We start from the raw sequence: 22,683 nt of genomic DNA, 5'->3' as shown, positions 1-22,683 counted from the left end.
CCAGGACCCTGGGACGGGGATGCGGGGTGGCTCCCAGGTGGAGCATCCTTGGGAAAGCAGCTTGCCAAGCCCTTTGGGGTGCAGCTCAGTGGGAGAAGGTGTCCCAGCCGTCTGCAGCGGTCGCGTTAGGATGTCTGTGGCACAACGAGTGCGAGAGGATTGCATTTCCAGAGGGGTTTCTAAATACTGGGACGAGTGGGGCACTGGTCCTCCCAGTCCAGCCCTCCCTGGTGTCCCAGCACCTCCACTGGCCCCGGGACCACTGCTCCCTGGGTTTGCATTGCCATAGTCTCTGCTCTTTTCATTCCAGGTGCCCGCTGTCCCCTTTTCTAGTTGCAGGGACAAGGCTCTGCTACTCTGATCTCAGCAAGACCACGCTCGAACAGCAAGCCAGAAATTGTTCCAGCATCCGGCACCGTAAATCCAGCGTCAGGCATGGAAAATCCAGCTGGGCGGCTGCTGTCGAGTCTATCGGGTATCCCAGGCCAAAGCTCTCCCTGGCACAAGTCCCAGCGGAGAGGGGCCGTTTGGCTCCGGCAGAGATTTGGGGGTGCAAAATCCTGCCGTTTTACCCACCGCCCGGGAGGCAGAGCGCAGCCTCTCCCTGCACCCCAGCTCGTCTCAGCCGAATCCGGCACTCGGGGCCGTGCGCGGCCAGCCAGGAGCTGGGGTTTTGCTCCGCGGGACTCGAGCCTGAGGAGTTTGCATCCCGTGGGGAAGGGGCTGCTCCGGCACCACAGAGGCTCAGCGGCAAGGACCAGGTCACCTCCCCTGCGTCAGCCTTTGCATCATCACCTGCGTGGTGGGGAAACTGAGGCACAGACCCTCTCCACATCTTTCTCCATGAGGGAGTAACTTCCTACCTGCACCTCATTCTCCTCTTCCCAGGGCTTTTTTTTTTTTTCCAGCATATCTCTACTCCCCTTCTCTACCACCATCCTTCAGCCCCAGCTCTCCTGGCCCTTCGGTTTACAGCACGCAGCCACTCCCGCCGCGGCACCAGCAAGCCGAAGAGCGGTTAAACTGTCTGCAAGGGCTTCCCAACACCATAGCTTTAAAAAGCTGCTGACGGAAAAACAACAGGCCAAACGCATCCAGGGAGCGACCCTTCCGAGCCAGGGACTCGCCCAGGGACCAGCCTAGCCCCTTCTCTTTGGAAGCAATTTCTGGCCAGGCATCAGAGGTTTTCCAGTCTCTCCCTCTTTATTACACACAAAGATTCACTTGCAAAGAGCCGCTTCGGTTTCTCGAAGCCAAGACTGCAGCGCTGCCTGCTCCCCCACCTGAAAAAGCCATCCCTTCCTCCTGACCTCATCCCAACCGTTGCCACAACAACCCCCGGCGACGTCATGGGCGCAGGATTAGGGCTTCAGGTGGGGAAGGAGCAGCAGGAGCAGCCGAAGCGCTCAAACCACAGAAGGAGCTCGGCGAGAGCCAGAAAGGAAATGAAAGGAGACGGAGGGGGAGAAGGAAAATCCAGCAACAGCCCAGCACCAAGACAGGGGATGGCTTCCAGATTGCAGGTCCGGTTGGTCCCACACTGGGGATGCCACGGAGCTGTGCAGGGGTGCATTGAGCCTAAAGAGCCCAAGGTTTGAGGAGGAGCAGGGGAAGCCCCTTGAGCCATCTCCCACTCCTCTTGCTGCCTCTGCACTGCTCCTTGCCCTGGTACCCAGGGATGCTCCAGCGAGCATCTCGCTCTGGAGGTGCTGAGGGCTGGGTTGGCTTGTGCTCGTTCCTCCTCGTTTCAGGATCAAGCCCATCTCGTGTTTTGTTAAGAGTTTTTTTTCCCCTCCTCAAGAAAACTTTTTGTAGAAAATTCTCTGGGACTTGAGAAAAAAAACTGCCAACAGGTGAGGGGGACTAGAGACGTGGCTACACAGCGGTACGTGAAGGATGGGGCTGGGGAAGTCACAGCTCTCTCCACACAGATCTCTGTTTCCAGACAAGTCCAGTTCGACAAAAAAAAAACCAAAACAAAACAAAACAACCCACCTCAACAGCATCAAAGCCCAGCCCTAACACCTTTTGCATGGAGCAGCCCAAGGGGATGCGGCTGCATCCTCCCGGAGCGTGCGGTACCCAGGGCTCAGCCTCCCGGCATCACGCGTCAGGGGGTTTCGACCGCATCCCGGCTGGGCGCAGCTGCTTGCCCCCTGCTCTTCTTCAGCCCGGTTTACCCCCAGCCTCTTCTGGGGCTTCTCCCTTCCCTCAGCTTTTACACTTCGCGGAGGTTAAAAGCTCAGCGAGCTGGTTTGGAGGTGGAGGTGCCGAGCATGGGGGCCGCGCCGGTTTGTTCGTAACCCCCCTGGGTTGACCAAAGCCAACTCCAAGAGGGAGAGGACGCAGCGGCCCTGGTGAGGGGGAGCGAGAGATGCTCTTGCTGGCAGGGGCCATGTGCCCGGTTAAGGTTGGACTGGGAAAAAAAAAAAAAAAAAAAAATCTTAAAAAGGTCTTTTCCAAGCTGAAATGATTCTGTGAGGCCTCAGCAAAAGGCGGCAGCGGCTACCGGGGGGTGGGGGGAGGCCGTTGTGGAGGGGGTGGTTCCCACATCCCGAAGCTCGCAAGCGGCAGCGCGGCCGGGCGCAACGCGCTCCCCGCGAGTGGGCGGCGGGGATGCGCATCCTCGGCCGGGCCGGCTCGCCCCCCCCCGTTCCCCCGGTTCTCCGGCAAAGGTCTGGCTCTCTCTTGTGGCTGCTCAGCCCCGCTGCAGCCTCCGCCGGCCCCGCCTCCCCCGCCGGGACCCGGCCCAAAACCCCGAGACACGCGCCTGTCCCGGCCGTCCCGTCCACGCAGGACACGCGCGGCCCGCGGGAAGCAGCCGCGGCCGGCCCCGCTCCACTTCCTTAAAATAAAAAAAAAAAATAAATAAAAAAAAAATGACAGCGTTGCGTGGGGTAGCGGGGAAACAGTGCCACAGGCTGCGTGGGACCAGCGGTGCCACACCGAGAGAGAGTGTCACGGGTGGGGGGTGGGACAGACGCGAGGACCCCCCCCGGGTGCCAAGGGGCTGCGCTTGGTGACCCCACCACCCATCCTCATCCCACTGCTCCATCCATCCATCCATCCCCGCAGGCAGAGCCCAGCCGCAGCTCGTCACACCCGCCGCAGTCCCAGCCAGCGCTCCCTCCCTTTTATATCCCAGTTGGAACCTTGACACTGATTTTTTTTTTTAATTTTTTTCTTTTTTTCCGTGGGTGGCTCACAGACTGTAATTAAGAGCCCTTCTCTCCGCCTGCCCCAGCTCCCATCTCCAGCAGCTGCTGTTTAAGCCAAGGAAACCCCTCTCGTCCTCTCTCCCCTTTATAATTTTTTTTTTCCCCCCTCTCCTTCTCCCCTCCCTTCTGAACATAAAGGGATGACAGTGCTCCAAGCCAGGCTCTTTTGCATTTCTGAGTTGGTTCTGTTAATTGGAAGGAGGGTTAAGAATCCGCAAGGTCGTTTCAATCTACATCTGACCTTCAGAGTAATCCTCTACGCCAACACCAGAGCATGTCATTAAAATGAGGCCCTCCGCCGTATCCCGGCATCCCTTTATTCTCTCCTTGTGCACATTAATTGCTCATAAGTTGATTTGATCTCCCTATTCTGCAAGAAGTAAATTGCCCTCTTATTTCGCCATTTTCATCCTGTTTTCTTAATTAGGCCCTTAAAAATCTCTAGGGCCTCAGCCGGGCCGCAGGCCTCATCCTGGGAATAAATTTTGATCTCAGCCTGATAAAGAGTGAGCGAACCCGCAGACTGAACAATGTCACTCTCCCCCCTCCCTCCCCTCCGCGCTGTTCTCCTGACATGAAAAGGCTATCAGTTTTTCTCTGTGTTAATATAGGAAATAATTCACACTTCAGGCGTTGTTCTCTATTTAGTGCTCACACTCCCCAGATAAATCAAATCAGGGATTCTTTTTTTTTTTTTAAGTGTCTGAAACTACTTACTCTTTCCCCCAGCCTCCTCTCACTCTTTTCCCCCCTTCTTTCCTTTAATAAAGTTTCCAAGACTAGCCCCTGTGATTTTCCATCCCGGGAAGTCTATTTTAAGGTGGATTTTCTTTTTTTTTTTTCTTTTTTCTTTTTTTCTGTTGTGTGTTTAACAGCATCACAGAGGGGAGTGGGGGGCAGCGAGAACCTGGCTCCGCATGCAGAGGAGCACAGCCAGGGTCTGGAAACACAGCGTGTGATGAGTTTTGCCAGGCAGGGTCTCAGCCAGGAGACTTTGCAAATAAATTTTTACCCCTTGCTCACACCGGCCAGGAGGGTTCCCAGCCCGCAGCAGGCTTGCGGGGAACACCCTGCCCCAAAGCGTGCCCGTACCAGGGGTCCAGCCCCCCCATAGGGGTTCTGCAGCACCCAGGGGTGATGCTGAGCCAGCCCCAGCAGCAAAGAGGGGGGAGTGAAGCCCCCACCCAGCCCCACACCCTGCTCCAGGGCCACCCAGTGTAGGACACAGACCTGAGCTCCCAGGACAGCTCCACCATCACAGACTGGGACAGCCACTGCAAACCACACTCAGCCCCAGGGACACAGCTCCTTCCAGCTCTGCTCTCAGGAGCCTCGCGACTATTCTTAATTAAGGGGCCAAGCCTGGTTGCAATTAAGCAATCAGCAGATGGGTCAGCACCTCACAAGTCCCAGCTGCGCTCAGCACCGGGAGCTGTGGGGTTGGCATCGCTCCGGAGGGACCCTGAAAACCCCAAACCACCCTGAGTGAGAGCAACGCAGCACTTTCCTCCTCTAACCCAGCCAGGCTTTCCTGAAAAAAAAAAACACCCAACTCCCAGGACAATCCCAAGACAGGGATGCTGCTGCAGCCTGACCTTCATCGCTGGGGGAAAGTGGCTTCAGGTGCTTGGACTCCACAACTCTTCCTCCTCTGGGACAAGAAACAGCCCACGCTGCAACACTCCAGGATGTTGTAAATAAATATATTTTAATGATTCTTCTTCCATTCCAGTTCATTCTTTTATACATTTATTTATAAAACAGTAGTAAAATTTTTTAATCAGAGCACAGTGCATTAAAAAAAAAAGAAAAGAAAAATAAAACAAACAAAACCCCCAAAAGATTAAAAAATAATAATAATAATAATAATCCACAACTGTTTACTCACATCCGGGGGCCCAGAACCACCTCATCGCCACCATGACCCCAAGGGACCACGGATTTCGTCTGCCCGCCCCGAGGCACACGCGCAGACCCGCAGACCCCCCACACCTACAGGCACTCAGCACGGCGTGCGGGGTGCTGCCGCCCTGCCAGGGGGGATTATTCTCTTGACAGGCACTGACGGCAGCACGCGAGGGACGCCAAGGCTGCCCGTGAACACGCGGGGCGCGGCAGCCCCAGACGCGCCAGCCCACATCCCAGTGCCCATAACCCAGCGCCCTGACGTCCCCTCCGCTCCCTTCCCTGAATCCCTGCAGGGCATCAGCCCTGTCCCAGCGCTCCAGGACACCTCCAACACATCCTCCCGTTTCCTTTCCCCCTCTCCTCCCCACCTTCTGCACTTCCCCACACCCTCACGCTTGACAGACACCTCTCCGGTGGGTACCGGGGCTCTCCCCCACCTCGTAATCCCAAATCCAGCCACGACAGAGCAAGCTCGTCCCTCCTTGGCTGGGCTTTCCCCTCGCGGTGCCAATCCTGCGACATCCCCCATCCCTGGTCCAGGATGGGGTGCACCCAGTGTCCCCCATCCCTGCATGGGCTCCCATCCATCCAGCCCGGGGGGGGGGTGATGCTGTGCCACAGTGCCAGATCACAAAGGGGCTTCTTCTCCCCAGCCTTCCCTCCTCTCCCCCCAAAAAAATCATGCAGTATTTTCCCTGTGGACAGCATCCCCCTCCCCTGCCCAGCTCCCTCCCCAGTACCAGCTGGGCTGAGAAGGCAGCAGACGACGCAGAGCCCAAAGCAGCTCCCCGTCACCGAGCCGTCCCGGCCGGGGAACGAGCTGGTGACACCGGGAAGAGAAATAAACCCCGCGAGCCAAAGGCAGAGAGCAGCGGCTCAGGTTTGGCACAACCTGAGGTACAAACCATTCCCTGGTCCCCGGCCAGAGCTTGGACCTCCATGCCCAGATGTGGGGCAGGATATCTGTTTTCAATAGGTATCCCCCAAAAAAAGTATAAAAACCCTTCATCCTTCCACTCGAAGAGCCAGGGCTTGGTGTTAGAGGGCAGAGGCACCTCTACGGGGATGTCTTGAAGGTCACCCGGCACCATGCAGCCCTTGTCCAGAGGTCAGTGAGGTTTTAGGGTGGTGGGTGCTGCCAAACCCCAAAGAGGGATCCCCCTGCAAGGTCAGGATCACAGCAGGGGGTTGACCAAGCATCAAACACCCCATCTCGGCCATTCTGGAAGCTCAACGTCAAGCCAAATTCGTAGCCTCAGACCCAGCTCAAACAACCCCCACTCTGTGCCCAGGGAATTAACCCGCTCCAATTAAGCATCTCTGTCGCTCTGGCCCTGGGACCCGCAGAGGCGGCGGGTGCTCTGAGGAAGGAGGAACCGTGAAGGATGTGGCACCATGAAGCATCCGTGGGGCTCGGAGGCCACCGCTGGGGAAGACTCGTTGGGGGACGTGGGTTCCCGGAGCAAGGCAGCAAGGAGGCAGCAAGCCAGATAAAAAAAGCTCTGAGCATCGTTCGTCTCCTCATCTCCCAGGGACTCGACGGCTCCTGCCCGCTCCGGCTCTGGGCCAGCATCCCCGGGGAAGGGGGACAGTCCGGGAGGGTTTCGCTGAAAGGCAAAGCAACTGAGATCCCAGGGCTGGGGAACCTGCAGTCAGGCCAACGCCACGGCAAGCCAAGAAGGTCCGCTCCGGCTCAGGGCAAAAAAAAAAAAAAAAGCTTGCGAAAGACACAGCGGCACCCGGCGAGCCTTGATCCGAGACCCCCGTTGCATAGAGAAAAGGTACTCCTACGTAGATTCAAGTGCGCGGCAGGACGGACTCCTCCGGCAAGAAGAGCGCCCTGGAACTTCACTAACCAAACTCGAAGGTCCAGTCCTCGCCCCTGGCCTCGGAGCAGCTCCTCGTCACAGCATGTCTGCATCCTCCATGCTGAAGCTGCTCCGGCGACTGCTGGCCTTGGAGGCCTCTGGGGACATGGCGGAGAACAGGGGGTCGGAGGCCAGGGGCAGCATGGTGTCCTGCATCAGCATCAAGTCCAGCTCCTTCTTGGATAGCGAAGGGAACGAAGCACCATGACTGGGTTCCAGGCTGTCCGGGAAGCCCCGGGAGCCGTCGTCGAAGCTCAGGCTGTGGGTAAAGTCCAGTTGGTGGTAGGGAGACTGGGGTGGCGGAGGCAGCGCCGGCTGCGGCTGCGATTCGGGGTCCGGGGGTGGCAGCAGCGGCTCCAGCGTCCCCTCGTCCCCGCCGGCTTCTTGCTTGACCACCTGCTGAGCCAGCTCGGCCACGTTGACGCCCGAGGGTGAGGAGGTGGGCAGCCCGTGGACGCGTGCCTGCATCTCCAGCTCCTGCCAAGAGAGCACAGGAGGTCTTTGGGGGGGATGTCACACATGGGGACACGGCGCCTGGGCATCCACGGAGGTGGCAGGGACAGAGGGACCAAGAAGCACCCATGGAGGAGGTGAAGGATGGAAAATGGTGACCCATGCAAAGCTCAGCAACACTTGCTGCGGTGACCTGAGGCCTCTGAAGCTCTGTGTTTTGTCAGAAGACTTTGTTCCTGGTGACTTGACAGCCGTAGGAGGGAGGAGAGCCCCTGCCCATCCCCTTGGCGGGGCGGGAGTGAGCTGCTCGTGGGGCTGGAGCGGAGCGGAGGGAGGGAAGAGCACAGGGAAGCTCACCTGGATGCGGAGCAGCAGCTGCTTATTCGTCATCTCCAGCCGCCGCGAGTGATTCTCCAGGTCTCGTGACCTCTGCAAGTCCTTTTGCATCCTCTTGATGTAGTCCACAGATGCCTTCAGGATTGTCCCTTTGTTCCAACGCACGTCCCTGTGGTGCAGGATGGAAGAAGGGATTGCCGCCTGCGTGTCAGCAACACGTTCCCTCACCCCTGCTCCACCAAAAACCCCTTCTGCAAGTATCGCCTGCCACGGGGCCAAGCACGGAGCAAGCCCACGAGACCCGCAGTTATCCCACCCTGCAGAAACCACGGATACGTACAGGTCGTTGGCCTTAGGGATCAGCATCCCCAGCTCTTTGATGCGGTCGTTGATGTTAAACCTTCGCCGCCTCTCGACTGCAGGGTGAGAAGAGACGGAAGGAGGTAAGGAGGCGGCAGGAGCAGGAGGGGCTCCATGTCCCGCAGCCCCACCCCAGCCACGCTGTGGCTCCCAGCTCGTGGGGCTGGTAGCCACTGTTGTGCACTGGCCAGACCCTCTGGAGTCAGGGAGCTCGGGATGAGAAACCTCTGGGGCCAACCCTTTGGCACCCCGGCAGCTCTGACCTTCCCCCAGTGCTAATGAGGAGAACGGGGTCTCTCCTGCACCGTGGGCATTTTGCAGAGCCGGGAAAGAGGGAGGATGGCAGGGGGCTGTGGGGGTATTCCCTGAGGGTGAGGTGGGATGGGAAGGGGGACCCAGGTCGGAGAAAGGGGAAATGAGGATGAAGAGCAATGCGGAAAGGGCTGCAGGGGTGGGAGAGGGAAAGCCATGCCACCGCGGGCAGCCAGCACCGAACTCACTCAGGTTGTGATTGTCTTTCTTCTGGCGCTCTTTCGCCAGGGCTCGGCTCTCGGCATCTGCAACGGAGAGCCACAACATCACCCAGAGGGGACGAGGCTGCACCTCGCCCCACAAGCATCGCGGGCTGGCGCCGGAGCACCCCAGCATCCTCCAGAGCCGCCCTCCCCACCCGCGGGGACAGGGCAGCCCCGGCCAGTTTTGGTACTCGCCATCAGCGCCGGCTCAGCGCCGGGGACGTACCTGTCAGCTCTCTCTTCTGGGTGAGGTCGGCGGGGCAGGAGCTGCTGGTGACACCCACCAGAGAGGCCGTCACCTGGGGGTCCCCGCTATAGACATTCATGTGACTGCTGGACATCGGCAGCTGAAACACAGAGGGACGGGCGGGTTAGCTCCATCCGGGGCCGCGGGACCGGGGTTCAAGCCCGGCTGCCTGGCCTCTGGGACGTGAGTGCACAGCCCAGGCAGGTGTAATTGTCTTTCCAGGCCCTTAAAACAGCTATAATCAGAGCGGCAAAGAAAACAGGACTTCAAAGGGTTGCAGCTGATCCCCTCCCACGGCCAGCATCTAAAATAGGGCAGATGAATCACATCCGAGAAGGGCCCGGCAGGATGAATCCCACTGGGAGGCACAAGCTGCCATATGGACCCGACCCGACTCGGTGCCTCGGGAGACGGTGCCACTCCAAGCGAGCTGCTGGCTGGGAAACCTCTCCCAGCACCAACATCCCCCTGCGTCGCAGCAGACGCTTGTCCCTCCCCGTGCCCCTCTGCCGTCTCTCCGACTTTTTATAAGGGCTCCCAACTGTCATTAAGGAGGAGAAGAAGCTGAAGAACTGGCTCTTGCAGTTGCAAAAGGGAGATCTCGCTGCCTGCCTTCCCCCCGCCTCGGGTCCCCAGGGACACGCGCGTCCCAGCGACGAGGCTGCGTCGGGCCGGAACCCGGGCATCGCCGCAGGGATGTGGCAGAAGGACAGGTCCCCTCTGCCACCTCCGTCCCTGCAAGCACGGGGCTGCGGGACCCCCAGGCCACCCTCCCTCCCACAGCGCGGGGTCTGATCTCCTCCTCAGGCGCAGCAGAGACTCACTGTGTTGGGCATGTGGATTTCGGGGTTCATATAGCCCAAAACGTCATCCAGGCGCATGATGTCATCGATGACCTCATCGAACTGAAAGGGAAAGGCGTAAAGGGCCAATGGGTTTCTTTGCCCTTCCCAGCACCTTCGTCCCGCCCCAGCAGCCCGGCGGCACCTCCTCACCTCGCGCTCGGGGTTGGAGCCGATGTTGAGCATGGCCATGGGGCTGTTGGGCGCACTGTTGCCCGCCGAGGAGGACATGACGTGGCCGGGTCGGACGCCGGGGGACGCGGCGGGGGGCGGTTTGGGAGAGTGGCTGACGGGGCTGACATGGGCAGCGAACTTGTTCCCGTAGGTTTCAGAGAGATAAGCCTGAACCTTCTTGTCCCGTGACTTCTGCAGGTGGTAGGTGGTGGGGTTCTCCAGGTAGGACTGGACCTGCAAGGACACAAACCATCAAGGATCTCCCATGCCCCCTCGGTCGCGAGACGGGGGGACAACCCCCAGCACCATACCTTGAGGACCTCTCCAGGCACAGGCGGTGGGGACTGGTAGTGGACGGGGGTGTTGATGGCCGGGGTGGAGGCCACCGGCATCCGCTGCTGCTGCATGTAGTTCATCATCATCTGCTGCTGCACCCGCTCCCTCTCGGCCTCCTGCTGCGCTTGCTGCTTCATCAGCTCCATCCGCAGACCGATGCGGGACGCCATGGTGCACCGGGGGGGTGGGACACGGGCGCCCGCCAGGCACGGAGATGACCCTGAGAGGAGGACACGGAGGTGACCCCGAGAAGAGGACGTGTCCCATCAGGAACAGCCTATTTTGCAGCAGGAAAACTGAGGCACGGCGGGGGAAGCAGACATCCCGGAGCACCTGTACCAGACAGCGACTAAGCCGGGCCGATCGCGCTAACGCCGGACGGACGGGTCTGCCCTCCTGCCACGCAGCTCCCGGCCATGCCACCGCTCTCCCTGGGGACAGCAGGGACACCCCGGGGAGGGAACGGGACCCCGCGCCCGGCGAGTGGGGACTCACGTACCGCCGGGTTCAGCTGGAGCGTGCTTTGAGCCACCGACTTCCGAAACACCGGAGCAAAGCGAGAAGGGCCGGGAAAAAACAGAGCCTGGGAGCGGAGCGAAAAGGAAAGAGAAAGCAAGAGAAGAGCAGGAAGAAAAGGCCAGCGGGTGCCAGGAACCGGAGGCAGGGTTTAACCCTCAGCCCGGCTGCCCCGAAACTTCGGCTCCGGCGCGGGGCGAACAAGGCGGCTTCTGTGCGGGGCCGGCACGCGAGCGCGGAGGCTGGGGGGGGGAGGCGTGCGAGGCCCCCGCACCGCACAAACCGGCCCTTGTTCCCCCGTACAAAGGGGATGGCGGCCCGGGGAGATGGGGTGAGGATGCCGAGGCGAGGGGAGCTGCCCTAGCCGGGCTCTCTGGGGCACGACGATGGATTTCCGTGGGGCTGGCTTCCCACGCCGGGATGGGGATGCGGGAGATGCCGTGCGGGATGGGGGTCTGGAGCACAGCAGCCACAGGGCGGGAGGGAAGTTGGAGCACGGGACCCAAAGCAAACGCAGCCAGGGGAAGGGGCAGGAGCCAGACACTCCAGTGTAACCAGACAAATCTGGAGGGTTTTGCTATTTAATTACAATGGGCAATTGCAGACCGAGGGGCCACGGCGGATACAAAACACCGGGGTTTGGTTGAGGCAACCGATACACAATCCCACGCGATATCCTAAGGGGGAAATTAAATCAAGCCAGCATGGACAGAAATACGATTACATGGATCAAGAGCCAGCTATCGAACAGCAAGAGGAAGATAATTAATTAGACACGGTGGCCCATCTAACGGGGGATGGGAGAAGAGAAGCCTGGGACAGTTATCCATCGGAGCTTCGTTAAGACGGCTGTGGCAAATGGCCTTAGAGGAGGGCACAGGGGGATGATGGTGGAGACGAGCCCTGGAAAAGGACCCAGCGACGCCGGGGGCAGCCCGCAGCGGACGAAACAAGGCTGAAGGGGGATAAACCACAGCTGGTGCACACGGAGGGTGTGACAACCCCAAATATTAAGGGCAGGGTGAGAGGAAAAGCCTCCAAGAGCTGCGAGGAGATGGGATAAGCCATCCCGGCACAGAGGGACTGGCCAGGCAGCGAAGGGCAGAGGCGCTGGGCCCCACGAGACTGGTTTTGGGGGGGACCAGCACCTGGGTGGAGTGGGAAAAGGATTTCAAGCCATGGATGGGAAACTTTGCGGTCAGCCCCCGTGTTTGCAAGCAAGCAGCTCCCCACGGCCCTGCAAAGCTGAGCGTGCCCCGTGGGTGGCTGCACGGGGACCCCGGCTCGACGGGCGCAGGGCGGGGGGACGAGGAGGAGGAGGAGGAGGAAGCCGGAGCAGCCGGCACCTCAGGTGCTGGGGAAACCCAGTGTTGAGCTGCCACGCTGCAGAGCCGGGGGTCCGGGCTTCTTCTCGGGAAGGGCAGCCGGTACGTGGGGGCAGGAGGGTGTCACGCGAAGCGTGCCGAGCCATAGCCACCCACGGCACAGCACCCACTCAGCCCCGGCCCCACCGCCCTGCCTGGCTGCGGGACCCCCGTACAGGAAACGGGGGCAGGGGGAGCCGAAAGCGCTGCCCTCTCCCCTGGGAAAATCCCAAGAGGGGGAGCTGCCGAGGGCAAGGATGGGGAAGGGTGGCCAGAGCTGGGCCCAATAAGGAGAGGGGGGAAATTAGGTCAGATTTAAAATAACCCGCTTGGTTCTGCTTGGCTTCCCCCCCCTCCACCCCCCGAAATGCTGAGCAGCTTCTGCTTTCGCTCTGAGTCAGCCCCGGCGGGTGGTGGCAGCCAGGGGTGGGAAAGGATGGGGACCCGGCCGGTGCCGCGGTGCAGGAACCCCACCCCGAGGGACACGTCCCACCCCGGGATGCATCCCGCCATCCTGTAATCCAGGGGGGCACGCGGGATGGCGGCTCCATCCGGGATGCCCGTTATTCCTGGGAAGGCGAAAGACGTTAGCATCCTGGAAAAAAGCACACCCCGGGGTTCTCCCGCTGAGCCGGAGCCGTCCCCGTGCCAGGGGCTTGGTCCCCAGCCGGAGGGGACCCCGGCGAGGGTCCGTCCCGCTGCACGGGCAGCGGCTTGCCTGGCTCCGAGCGGGCAGCACGGCCGGCCAGGGCACGTCCAGGCATTGGGTTTCCCGGCGGGCGCTGCCAGGGCACCTGCTCGGGACACGTCCCCATCGGTCACGGAGAGGGAAGAGCGGAGAAGGGGAGGGAAGAAGGCGCTGGGAGGCCCAGGGTGGGCGATGGAGCAGTGGGAAGGGGATGGAGAGGGAGAAGAGGGGCTGAAGGGTGGGAAGGGAACAGTGTGGATGGCCCTGGCAGCTCTCCACACCTCAATTCCATCTTTTCAGAGAGCGGGCACTGGCAGCAGGGGGACCCGGTGCGGCTCTTCCATGCTCGGAGCAGCCGGTACCCAGGCGGCCCTTGACCCCCTGCCCGTAGCACGGGGCGCGCTGCCCGTCGCCGACCGTCGGCAGGAGAAGCCGGGCCGATCCTGACCCCAGCTGCAGCCCCCAGCATCACAGGGGAGCCCGGGATCGAGCCAGGAATGCAGGGAAAAGGGACTGATTTCCCAAAGGAAACTCAAAAACCCTGCGACCCTGTCCCTGCCTCCTCAGGGTGGGGGAAAAAGCTCATCCCACTGGGATGCAGGATCACATCCTAAAGCCAGAGCAGCTCTTCCAGTGAAAACCGCGTGAAACTGGTGGGGCGGTGGGCTCCACCGGCGCCTGGGTGCCGTCCAGGCTCCAGCCGCGCTCCGTCACCGCGCACCAGACCCACGGCCGGGACAACGCACGGGGCCGGAGCCAGGGAATTCATCTCCCTTCAAAATATCTCCGCGCTATTTAGCAACACGGTTATTTCTGGACCTTTCTTGCTTTTCCTCCGGGGGTGTTATTTCATCAAGAGCCCAACGCGCTCTCCCCAGCGCTGGGGCGGCACTGGGGGGTGGCTCCAGCCGGAGCACCCAGAGCCGCCCTGACCCTCGCTCGTCCCCCGCAGAACTCTGCGCAGCCCCGAGCCGTCCCCCGTCCCCGCGGGGGCCCGGCGGCATCGCAACCCGGGCTGCGAAAGCCGGCGGCACGGGGTAGGCTGCTCAGCAACCGCCGGGACTTTCTGAAGTGACATCGGGCGCTGCTCCGCAACGGGCACCCAGAGCCACCCCGAAAGGACAAAACACCCGCAGCGCCAGCCCCGCACCCACGCGGCACCCCGCCGCCTCCTCCCCGAGCGCATCGCTGCACCCAGGTGTGGGTTAGAAATAAAAGCTGCCGTGAGGCAGTTTCCAGATTTAGCCCCTGGGATCGCGTTACCCTCCCCGGGCGGCCCACGGGGGAAGCGGCAGCCACGCTGCCTGTCCCGCCCGCAAACGTACAGGCACACGGACACGGAGCAAGCGCAACACATCTTCAAAAGCTGGAAGGAGAAGAGGGGAGCGATGACCCCCAACTCAGCCCTGCAAACAGAGCTGAGGACCCCCAAACTCATTACACTGAGGAGCCGCCTGCCCAGCCCTGCTCCCTCGCATGCGTTTATTTCCCGGTCAGTCGCGGCCATTTACGAGCGGAAAAATCAATCGAGAGCTTCGGCCGCGAGCGGGGACCCCCGGGGAAGGAGCGGAGCTGGGGTGGGGGCCGTGTCACCCACCCACCCGCCACTCTGGGTGGCTTCGTTGGTAAGCAAGAGGGCAGCGAAAAGGAAAGGGAGAAGAAAGAAGTGAAAACAGCTCCGCTTCTTGCTACTGGCAGCAAGCGCTCGCCGAGCCTTCCTTCCTCATTTTTCATTTTCAAATGCCGTGGAGGGGGCGAGACGCAGGGACGGCGAGCGCGGGAGCCCGGCACACCCCAGCCCAGACAGGACCAAGCACCCGCCGCCATTTCGGGGCGGGCTGGCTGCAGGCAGGGACGGTGTTTGCTCCGGACCAGGATCTGCTCCGAACGCAGCGAGCTGCCAGCCGGCAAAGCCACCCCGTGGGGACGGGCTCCGCCGTCACCCCGCTGCGTGGGGAAGGGGGACGGTGGGGTTACCTGGGCGCAGGACGGCGGGGCCGGAGGGGCCTCCGGGTGCCAGGGCCAGCAGGTCGCAGCTCCTCCGTGCTCCTCGCCGGGGCCAGCCCAGCTCCTACGCCGGCCCCGCGTTTCCTCATTTTCAGGACCCTGCTTTTAATGCGGCAGCAGCCACGCAGGGTGCAGGGGTGGGGAAGTTGCAAAAAAACCTCCAGACCTGCTGGGTTTTCTCACTGCAAGACAGGAGTTAGCAATCAAGCTGAGAAAAAGCGGGGCGAAACCGCGCGCAGCCGCCGCCGGGCTCTCCAGGTTGCCCCAGCCCAGGCTGGGTCTGCCCCATCGCCTTCCCTCCGGAGCTGCCGGCGGAGCCGCTGCAGTGCTGCCTGCGGTGACATCCCTGCCTGCAAACACAGAGAGGGACAAAAGCTGTCCCTTGTCCCTCCAGGGGATACGGGACACAGGGATCCCTCACCCTCCGCGTGCCCGCAGCGGGTGCAGAGCAAGCAGCAGCATCATGCAGCCGGATCCGGCCCCGCACGATGCCGGGCATCCCACCAGGACGGCAATGCCAGTGGCATCAGCCAGGACGGCGATGGCAAAGCCAAGGGACGACAAGGACGCCAGTGTGACGCCCCACACAGCTGGCACGGTGCCGGGGACCCCCCCTCACATGCCCGTCGTGCGAAGCCGCTTTGCACCATCTCCCCTTTGCACCCGCGCTGGGCGTGCCACCGTGGGCCCTCCCCGTGCACCCCGAGCGGATCAAGCTCCTCCGGCGGGGAAGCCCCCCCCGGGCCGGGCCGGCAAGCCGCTGCCGTGCCACCCCGCCAGCAACGCGGCTGGCACCCATCTACTCCCGGGCAGCTGGGACCAGCCCCGCGGCCTCTTCCTTCAGGGCACTCGCCCTGACTTGGCAAGGCCACCGCGGGGGTGATTTATGCCGTGCCAGCGTCCCCGCCGGTGTCAGGGGTCAGGTAACGCCAGCACCCAGCGGGAGGAAGGCCGGGGTCCCTCACCTTCATCGGCACTGCGGTTGGCAGCCCCAGAAATCGGCAGCGGGGCAGAGTCCGACCCGAGGAATTAAGATGGGATTCCTCACCACGAAGGTGGCCAAACCCTGGCATCGGAGCAACCTCCACCCTTGGAGACCCCAGTCTAACCACGCTCGGGGCTGGGCCAGAGGCTCCAGAGGTCCCATCCAGCCTACGTCCCACTGGGATGAAGATGGGGTGGTGGGAAAGGGGGAGACGGCCCCATTTTCCAACCCCAGAGAGCAACAGTCCCCTCCCCATCACCCACCCGGCAGGCAGGAGATGGGTCGGGCAGGTGGGTGCCCAGAGCCACCCTGGCCCCGTCTGGAGGCACCTTCCCAGCGCGGCGAGCACGCAGCCCTGAAAGGGAGAAGGAGAAGGCGGAGGGACTTGGCAAATAAAAGCCGGGATCAGTTGACAACGCCAGCGAGAGACTGAGTCACCGGCACTGTTTTTAGCCCCGGCATCTCAGCAACGTGGACCGCGGCGTTGTTAACAGGCGTTTGGGTCAGAGGCCAAATGTTTTCCCTTCCATGCGTTAAATACCGCTCCTGGAAGCGGCCCAGGTATCCAGCATAGTAAAAACATTCACGCAAGTCTTGTGTGACAGCAGGACCCCCTAAAGTGGTCTCCAAACCGCCCAGGTAAGCTTGCCCAGCCCGGGAGGTGTCAGGGACCCGGCGGAGGGAGAAGCATCCTGGGTACCGAGAGCCAGGGCTGAGTGTCCCTTGTCACAGCGTCACCCCCCGGGCAGAATAAACGGGGTCCATAAAAAAGCCCCCTGGTTTTGGCGGCACCAAGGTATATCCATGGGAGCCCACCGGCGCGTGGCAGCCGTTACGGGGTTAATACTACACAGCCTTGCTCCCACGCCTCTCTTACGCCTCAAAAAGCCTTGGCTTCACCCCAAAAAGTCCCTCTGCCCGGCGTGGTACAGCTGGGGACGGCATGCACACCATCACCCTGGCTGGGCACGGCGGGTGGAGGTTGGCATCCATGGGCCAGATCCCAGTGCAGCCCCAGGAGCAGGGTTGGGGGAGGCGGGAGGGACCCCAGGGACCCCACCACGGAGGGTTCGGACCGTGGGGTCGCTCCAAACCGGAGCAAAAGCCCTTCCCGTAGGGCGGCTGGCGCGATGCAGGAGCCCTGATTGAAACATCACTGTCCAACTGACCGTTCGGGGAATTCACAGCCCGCCAGCGCAAACAGCCCGAGCCGACAAGTTCCTGCCCTCCCCTCCGCCCCTCGCCCGACAGCGGCAATTAAAAATAAAAGTGTTAACAGGCAGAAGGACGTTCCTCGGGCGAGGACGAGCCAACGGCAGCGCAGGGGCCGGGGACGCGCCGGCGGCCGCAGCCCGCCAACACCCGGGGCCGAGTGATTAATCAGCCCCGTATCGCGTCCGCCTTTCAGCGAGGAGACGAGGAGAGGAGCGGGGTGACCTTGGAGGGGCCCCGGCCGCGCCGGCGGGGAAGGACGCGCGGCCGCATCGCGGTCCCGCCTCACCTCGGCAAAGGTCGCGCGTTCGGGAGGGAGCCGGGAGCGGGGCCTCCGCGCGCAACCCGCGGCCAAAGGGCAAACCCCGTCCCGCTCCAAGGCGGGCTGACTCCAGACAACTCGGGTGTCGGTGGGCTTTTTTTTTAAAATAATTGCAAAAATCAGCAATAAGGGGAACCAGCAGGATGGCACCATCCCTGGCCTCGGTTCCAGCCGAGCAGATGCAACGCACCACGGGCCTGGGATTTAGAGGCACCGTGTGCCCCTAAAATCCTGGAAACCACCCCAAAAAGTGGGGATGCTCAGCAAAACCAGCCCTCCGGCTCCACACGCCCCCAGTTCACGGCGCCACTCGCAGAAGGCGCGAGGTGACAGCGGCCGCGGGTGCCGGCCGCGCTCCCAGCGCCGCCCCCCATCCCTCCTCCCTCCGCGGCCCCGTGCTGCTGGAAGGAGGTAATATTTATAAATACGCCGCGGCCGGCCCCCAGCGCCCGGCCAGGAGGCTTCTCAGAAGGCGGATTTCATGTAACCGTAACCGCGGCCGGCAGCCCCAGCGCCACGGCCGCCCCGTCCATGGGAGCCGCAGCTGTTCCCCGGCCCCAGGAATAACCAAGTTGGGGACAGCCTGTGACTTGTCCTCCCCAGCAGCCCCCCACCGCCATCCCGGCCCCAGCAGCACCTCTCGTGCCTCGGGGAGCACCCAGCCATCGCCGCTTACCCGCAAACGAAAGGTTTCTCCTCTCCCCTCTTTTCCCCCCGGCTCAGCCCAGCGCTTCCCCGCTCCGTGAAGGTCAAAGCCGTCGGGAGAGCCCCCGTCGCCAATCCAGCCCCCGTCCTGGCACCGTGCCGGTGCAACCGGGTCGGATCCTCGCTACGGGCGCCGCCGCCTCCCCGGCACGAGTTACGCCGGTTTGACCACGAAGGAACCCAAAAGGGTTTTCCCACCAGGCGAGGCGTTCTCCGGGCGAGATCTTCGCCTGCCCCGAGCCTGGAGCGGTCCCCGAGGAGCGGCGGCAGGGCCAAAAGCGGCACCCGCTCTGCGGCAGATAAGGCAGGAGCTCAGCCAGCGCCGAGCCCTCTGGCACCCATCCTCCCCTCCTCCCGTGGGGTCTTGCGAGCCAGGAGCGGGGAAACGCTCCCTGCGTGCCGCGTGGCTCGCTTCACCGCCCCAGGTTTCTGCCTAAAAATCCTCCATCCTATGCAATTCCCCCGAAACCTTAGGGAAGCAGCTTTGGTGAAAGCCAAAGGCACTGCCCTCGCTTGTCCCCCAGGCTCCAAAATTCCCCTGCCCATCCCCAAACTCATCGCCACCAAGATGTCCCCATCCCGCACCCCGAAACACCCACAGCCCCTCCGCTTGCTCCCGATGCTGCGCGGGACGGGGTCCCAAGGTGCCCAGGTCGGGTGTCCCGTTTGACCCCGCTGATTTTGGCAGCCGGGCGCTACCGCAGCAGCTGAACAAACTGCGCTGGGTTTTTCGGCCGCGCACTGACAGGAGAATTTACAACCGAAGCGGAGTCCCGGAATAACGCCGCGCCGGGCGGAGGGGAACGGGGCCGAGCCGGGGCGGGGTGGTGGGAAACCTTTGGCTTCGCAACTGTTTAGAGAAGTAAATCACTTTAATTAACAGCGTGCATGGATGGGAAGGAAAAAAAAAAAGGGATGTGACCGGCAGGGAAGGATGTTGCCTGGGCGTTTCAGGTTTGTCTGGAAAGAAAGTTGCTCCGATTTAACCGAAGGGGATTTAAGCAGACGGCAGGGTGTGGGGAGCCTGTTCCGAGTTAAACGTGCTCGTAGGAAGGGTGACAAAACCCCGCGAGCCATTCTTAGAAGTCTTTAAAAATAAGACGGCACAGCCTCCTTGCCAAGACCGTAGGGACAGCGAGGCCGGGACAGGCTGTGTCACCGAAAGACCTCGAACCTTCCCCAAGTGACCCCGTCCTAGGGAACCCACCCACCACCTGCTGCAAACCCCTGGGCCCCACCGTGGCGCTCGTCCCCCAGCCTCCTAACCTCTACCTCCCCAAAACTGCCCGCTGCGCCTCCAGAGACGGAGCATCCCCCATTCCCCGGGATCCTACGGACCTACGGCACCACGCAAGCTCCCGGCGGCCAGGATCTGGCCCCACTCCATCGTCCCGGGCCGGATCCGCCCCCCATCACCACGCCACACCAAGCTCGGCCCTTGCGTGCTCTTCCTCTGCCCGCGGAGAAACTGTGTGGTTTCTTTACTCTCTCTCGTTGGTTTGGGGTTTTTTTGCAATTTAATATTTATAGCTTTGCTTCGCTGCCTGTTTGTTCAGTAGAAAGTGAGGGGGAAGATGTTTGGAGAAGGGACGGCTTCTTCAAAGGCGGCTGTCAGCATCAGCTGGGCAGGAGCAGGGCTGGGATCACACCCACCGTTCCCAGTTTTCTCAGCAACGCTCCGTCTCCACCTTCAGCCACCTCGCGGGTCTCCCTCGAAGGCGAGGAGCAGGAACGGGAGCTCATCCCGGAGCGTAGGGCTCGGCCTCCCGCATCCCTGGGCTGCCCGTGCCGTGGGACCCCACACGCACGCAAATCCGCAAGGAAAACTCGCTCTGACCGAAACCCCAGCGCCAGGCGCCGACCCTGCGGCGGGGCGCAACCTCACAGGGAATCGGGGGGAACCATCGGGGCTCCTTCTGGTCAAACCGGTGGGGGAAAAGAAGAAGGGAAAAAAAAAAAAAAAAAAAGATGAGCACATATTTCCTGTCTGCGCGTTCGCTGAGAGATCATCCCTGCGGGCCCTCCAAGCGTTACGTGGCCGGCAGCCACGCCGGGGACACCGCTGCTGCTCAGACAACCCCGGCGAGCCGCTCCTCCCCGGCCCGGTTCCTCTTCGAGGGGAATAACCCCGCGCGGGGCAGTTACAAAACGGCTCCCTGCGGCCGAGCGCAGCTCCAGGACCCCCTAAAAAGACCCAAATCACAACCTCCAGCCGTCCCGAGGGACGGAGCCCAGAGGTGACGGAGACGTCCCACGCCCAGAGCCGGGAAAGCTCCATCCCTTCCCCACCATCCATCTCCATCCTCCAGGAAAAGCAGGAAAAACGGCGATCGTGGGCTGAGATGCCAGCGCGACATCAAAACCCCAGCACCCCACACCGGGAGAGCGTTTCTACCCCCAACACACGTGGTTCTGGTGGGGCGGCCGCCCCCGGCGTGGCTTCCCCAGCCCCGTTTCCCCGCAGCGGCTGGTTTTTTTTTCCCTGCAGAACTGTGCCGCTCGGGCTCCGCGGCCACCCCACCCTGGAAATGTGTCCCCCCCCCCCCGTGCTCCGATGATTCATCACTTTTGCCGCTCTCGCACGCAGGACTCTTCCCTTTCCCCGCAGCACCGCCGAAAACCGGCAAACGGGGAAACCTCGTCACGTCGAAAGTGGCGGCAGGGCAAAGAGGGGGAGGGCGCGGACCAGGAACACACGTGCCGTAAACTCGGCGCCGCGGAGCGCGGAAAAAGAAATAAAAGACCTGGCTGGAATCACAACCTCCATCCCAAACACCCGGATGCTGGGGTCGCCCCGTTGCAACCAGCTCCACCCCGGAGCGGTTTCCTACTGATAAGGGCGGGAGGCAAAGCCAAGCATCCCACGGGACGCAGACCCAGCATCCCTCGGAAAACACGCGCATCGCAGGGCCAAGACGCGCCGCTCGCGGCGGCCATCGCCAACCCGCCCCTACAACCTAGATGGGGCGTTTTCCTCAACTCCGGCAGCTCAGTCGCCAAACACCCGCCAGTCCCAGCACGCGTTGTCCCGCCGGATCCTCCGGCAGCAGGTGAGCGCAGGCTCAGCCGCAACAGGGAGAAACCAGCCCCGCTCCCTCCTCCGGCCGCGGGAGCAGCCGTGCATGAAGTCAAGCAAACATGGCAGGGGAAACTACAGGGGGGGAAAAAAAAATAAATAAAAAATCCTCCGAACTCCACACCTTTGCTGGTGGCTTGACTCGATTGTTATATTAAAAAAAACAAAACAAAACAAAAAAAAAAACATCACAAACTCCCCCCCCCCCCGTGCCCCAAGGGCCAGGAATGCGCAGAAGCGCTGGGATTCCTGGAAACAGGCCCTGCGTGTCCCCGGACTTGCACGGGCTTATTTATTTATCTTAGAAGAGCACAACAATAACCACCATATTTTCTCTCTTTTCTTTTTTTTTTTTTTTTTTTAAGGAAATTTCCCCATCATCTGACTCACTGAAGCTTTAGAGGACACGGGCATGAGGGCTGTCGTAATCCTTCCTGCTTCGCAATTAATTCATGAATATAATTAAGCGCCGGCTGTGGGTTCAGTGCAGCCCCCTGCCAAACTCCTGCTGCCCCAGGGGAGCGAGTTTGGGGAGGGGGGCTCCTCTTGGTGGTCCCCCAAAACCTGTACCCCAGCCCTCCCCCTGCTTTTTGCAGACCCCAAAAGCAGCAGGACTTGTGGGGGGGGGGACACCCACTCTCCTGCTCCCCAGCCCGGGAGGGGTCTGCACCCTGTCCCCGGGGGTAGGGGGAGTGCACGGAACCCCCCCCACCCCCAGCCCTCCGGGTGTCAGAACCCAGGGCTGGAGCATCCGTGCCTCAGTTTCCCCCAAAATGGTGCGGGGGGGTTGGGGGGGTTACGCTGGGAAAGGCGACCCGGGCAAGTCACCTCGGGTTGCCGGAGGGCTCACAGCCCCTGGGACCCTCGGCTTTTCGGAGGGGGTACCCAGCCAAGCTGCCGAAGACCCCCGCCCCCCTCAACCGGCGGGAGGGTCGTTATTATTTACAGAAAAAAAAAAAAAATAAAATAAAAAAAAAAGCAGCAACCCCGCGGCCGCGACTTCAAAGCACCACGGGATGGGACAGGCGCGGGGGGGGGGTCACCCAACACCCCTCTAAATGGGCTCCGACTCCCCCCCTCCCCGTACCCCCCGCCCGCTGCACTCACCCGGTGGCAGCCGAAGAAAAACAAAGCGGTTCGGCTCGGTTCGGCTCCGCTCGGCTCGGTTCGGCCGCACTCGTTTCGGTTCGGCTCCCCTCGGTTCGGTTCGGCTCCACTCGGCCCCACTCGGCTCCACTCGGTTCTATTCGGCCCGGCCCGGCTCGGTTCGGCTCCGCTCGGCCCCGCTGCTCCCGCGCCGAGGGAGGGCAGCACTGCCCGCCCGCCCGGCCCGGCGCGGCACGGCCCGGCCCGCTCCGCCCCGCAGCACGCCGGGAGCTGTAGTCCGGAGCGGGGCAGGGCTCCCCGCGCCTGCCGGGACTTGTAGTTCCCCCGCCTTGGCCACAGCAGAAGTTTTGGGTTCGGTGATTTCCTGCCCCAAAAACGGGGTTTGGCACCCCCGGAGTGGGCCAAGAGACGGGGTGCCGGGGCGGGGGGGTGAGGGCAGGGCTG

General features: G+C 62.0%; 1 protein-coding gene across 5 annotated transcripts; it reads right to left on the bottom strand.

Moving 5' to 3' along the window:
• Positions 1-4,902: 4,902 nt before the first annotated feature.
• TFEB (transcription factor EB) lies at positions 4,903-22,471 on the bottom strand. 5 transcript variants are annotated; one of them, XM_086765581.1, is made up of 9 exons: positions 22,240-22,471; positions 10,233-10,477; positions 9,901-10,155; positions 9,730-9,810; positions 8,885-9,005; positions 8,644-8,700; positions 8,124-8,199; positions 7,805-7,952; positions 4,903-7,471 (listed from the first exon to the last, which is right to left on the bottom strand). In XM_086765581.1, exons 2-9 carry the CDS (start codon positions 10,425-10,427, stop codon positions 7,031-7,033), a joined length of 1,374 nt encoding a protein of 457 aa, XP_086621707.1. In that variant the 5' UTR covers positions 10,428-10,477; positions 22,240-22,471; the 3' UTR covers positions 4,903-7,030. The 5 variants fall into 5 exon arrangements, with proteins under 5 accessions (XP_086621707.1, XP_086621703.1, XP_086621706.1 ...); XM_086765577.1 differs by having other exon boundaries at positions 9,730-10,155; XM_086765580.1 differs by lacking the exon at positions 22,240-22,471 and adding an exon at positions 18,028-18,055 and having other exon boundaries at positions 9,730-10,155.
• Between the last annotated feature and the right edge of the window lie 212 nt (positions 22,472-22,683).

Source organism: Chlamydotis macqueenii, chromosome 23, assembly GCF_036417535.1.
Source record: "Chlamydotis macqueenii isolate bChlMac1 chromosome 23, bChlMac1.mat, whole genome shotgun sequence".
Classification (NCBI taxonomy): Eukaryota; Metazoa; Chordata; class Aves; order Otidiformes; family Otididae; genus Chlamydotis; species Chlamydotis macqueenii.
This window is presented reverse-complemented; position numbering and strand designations above follow the sequence as displayed.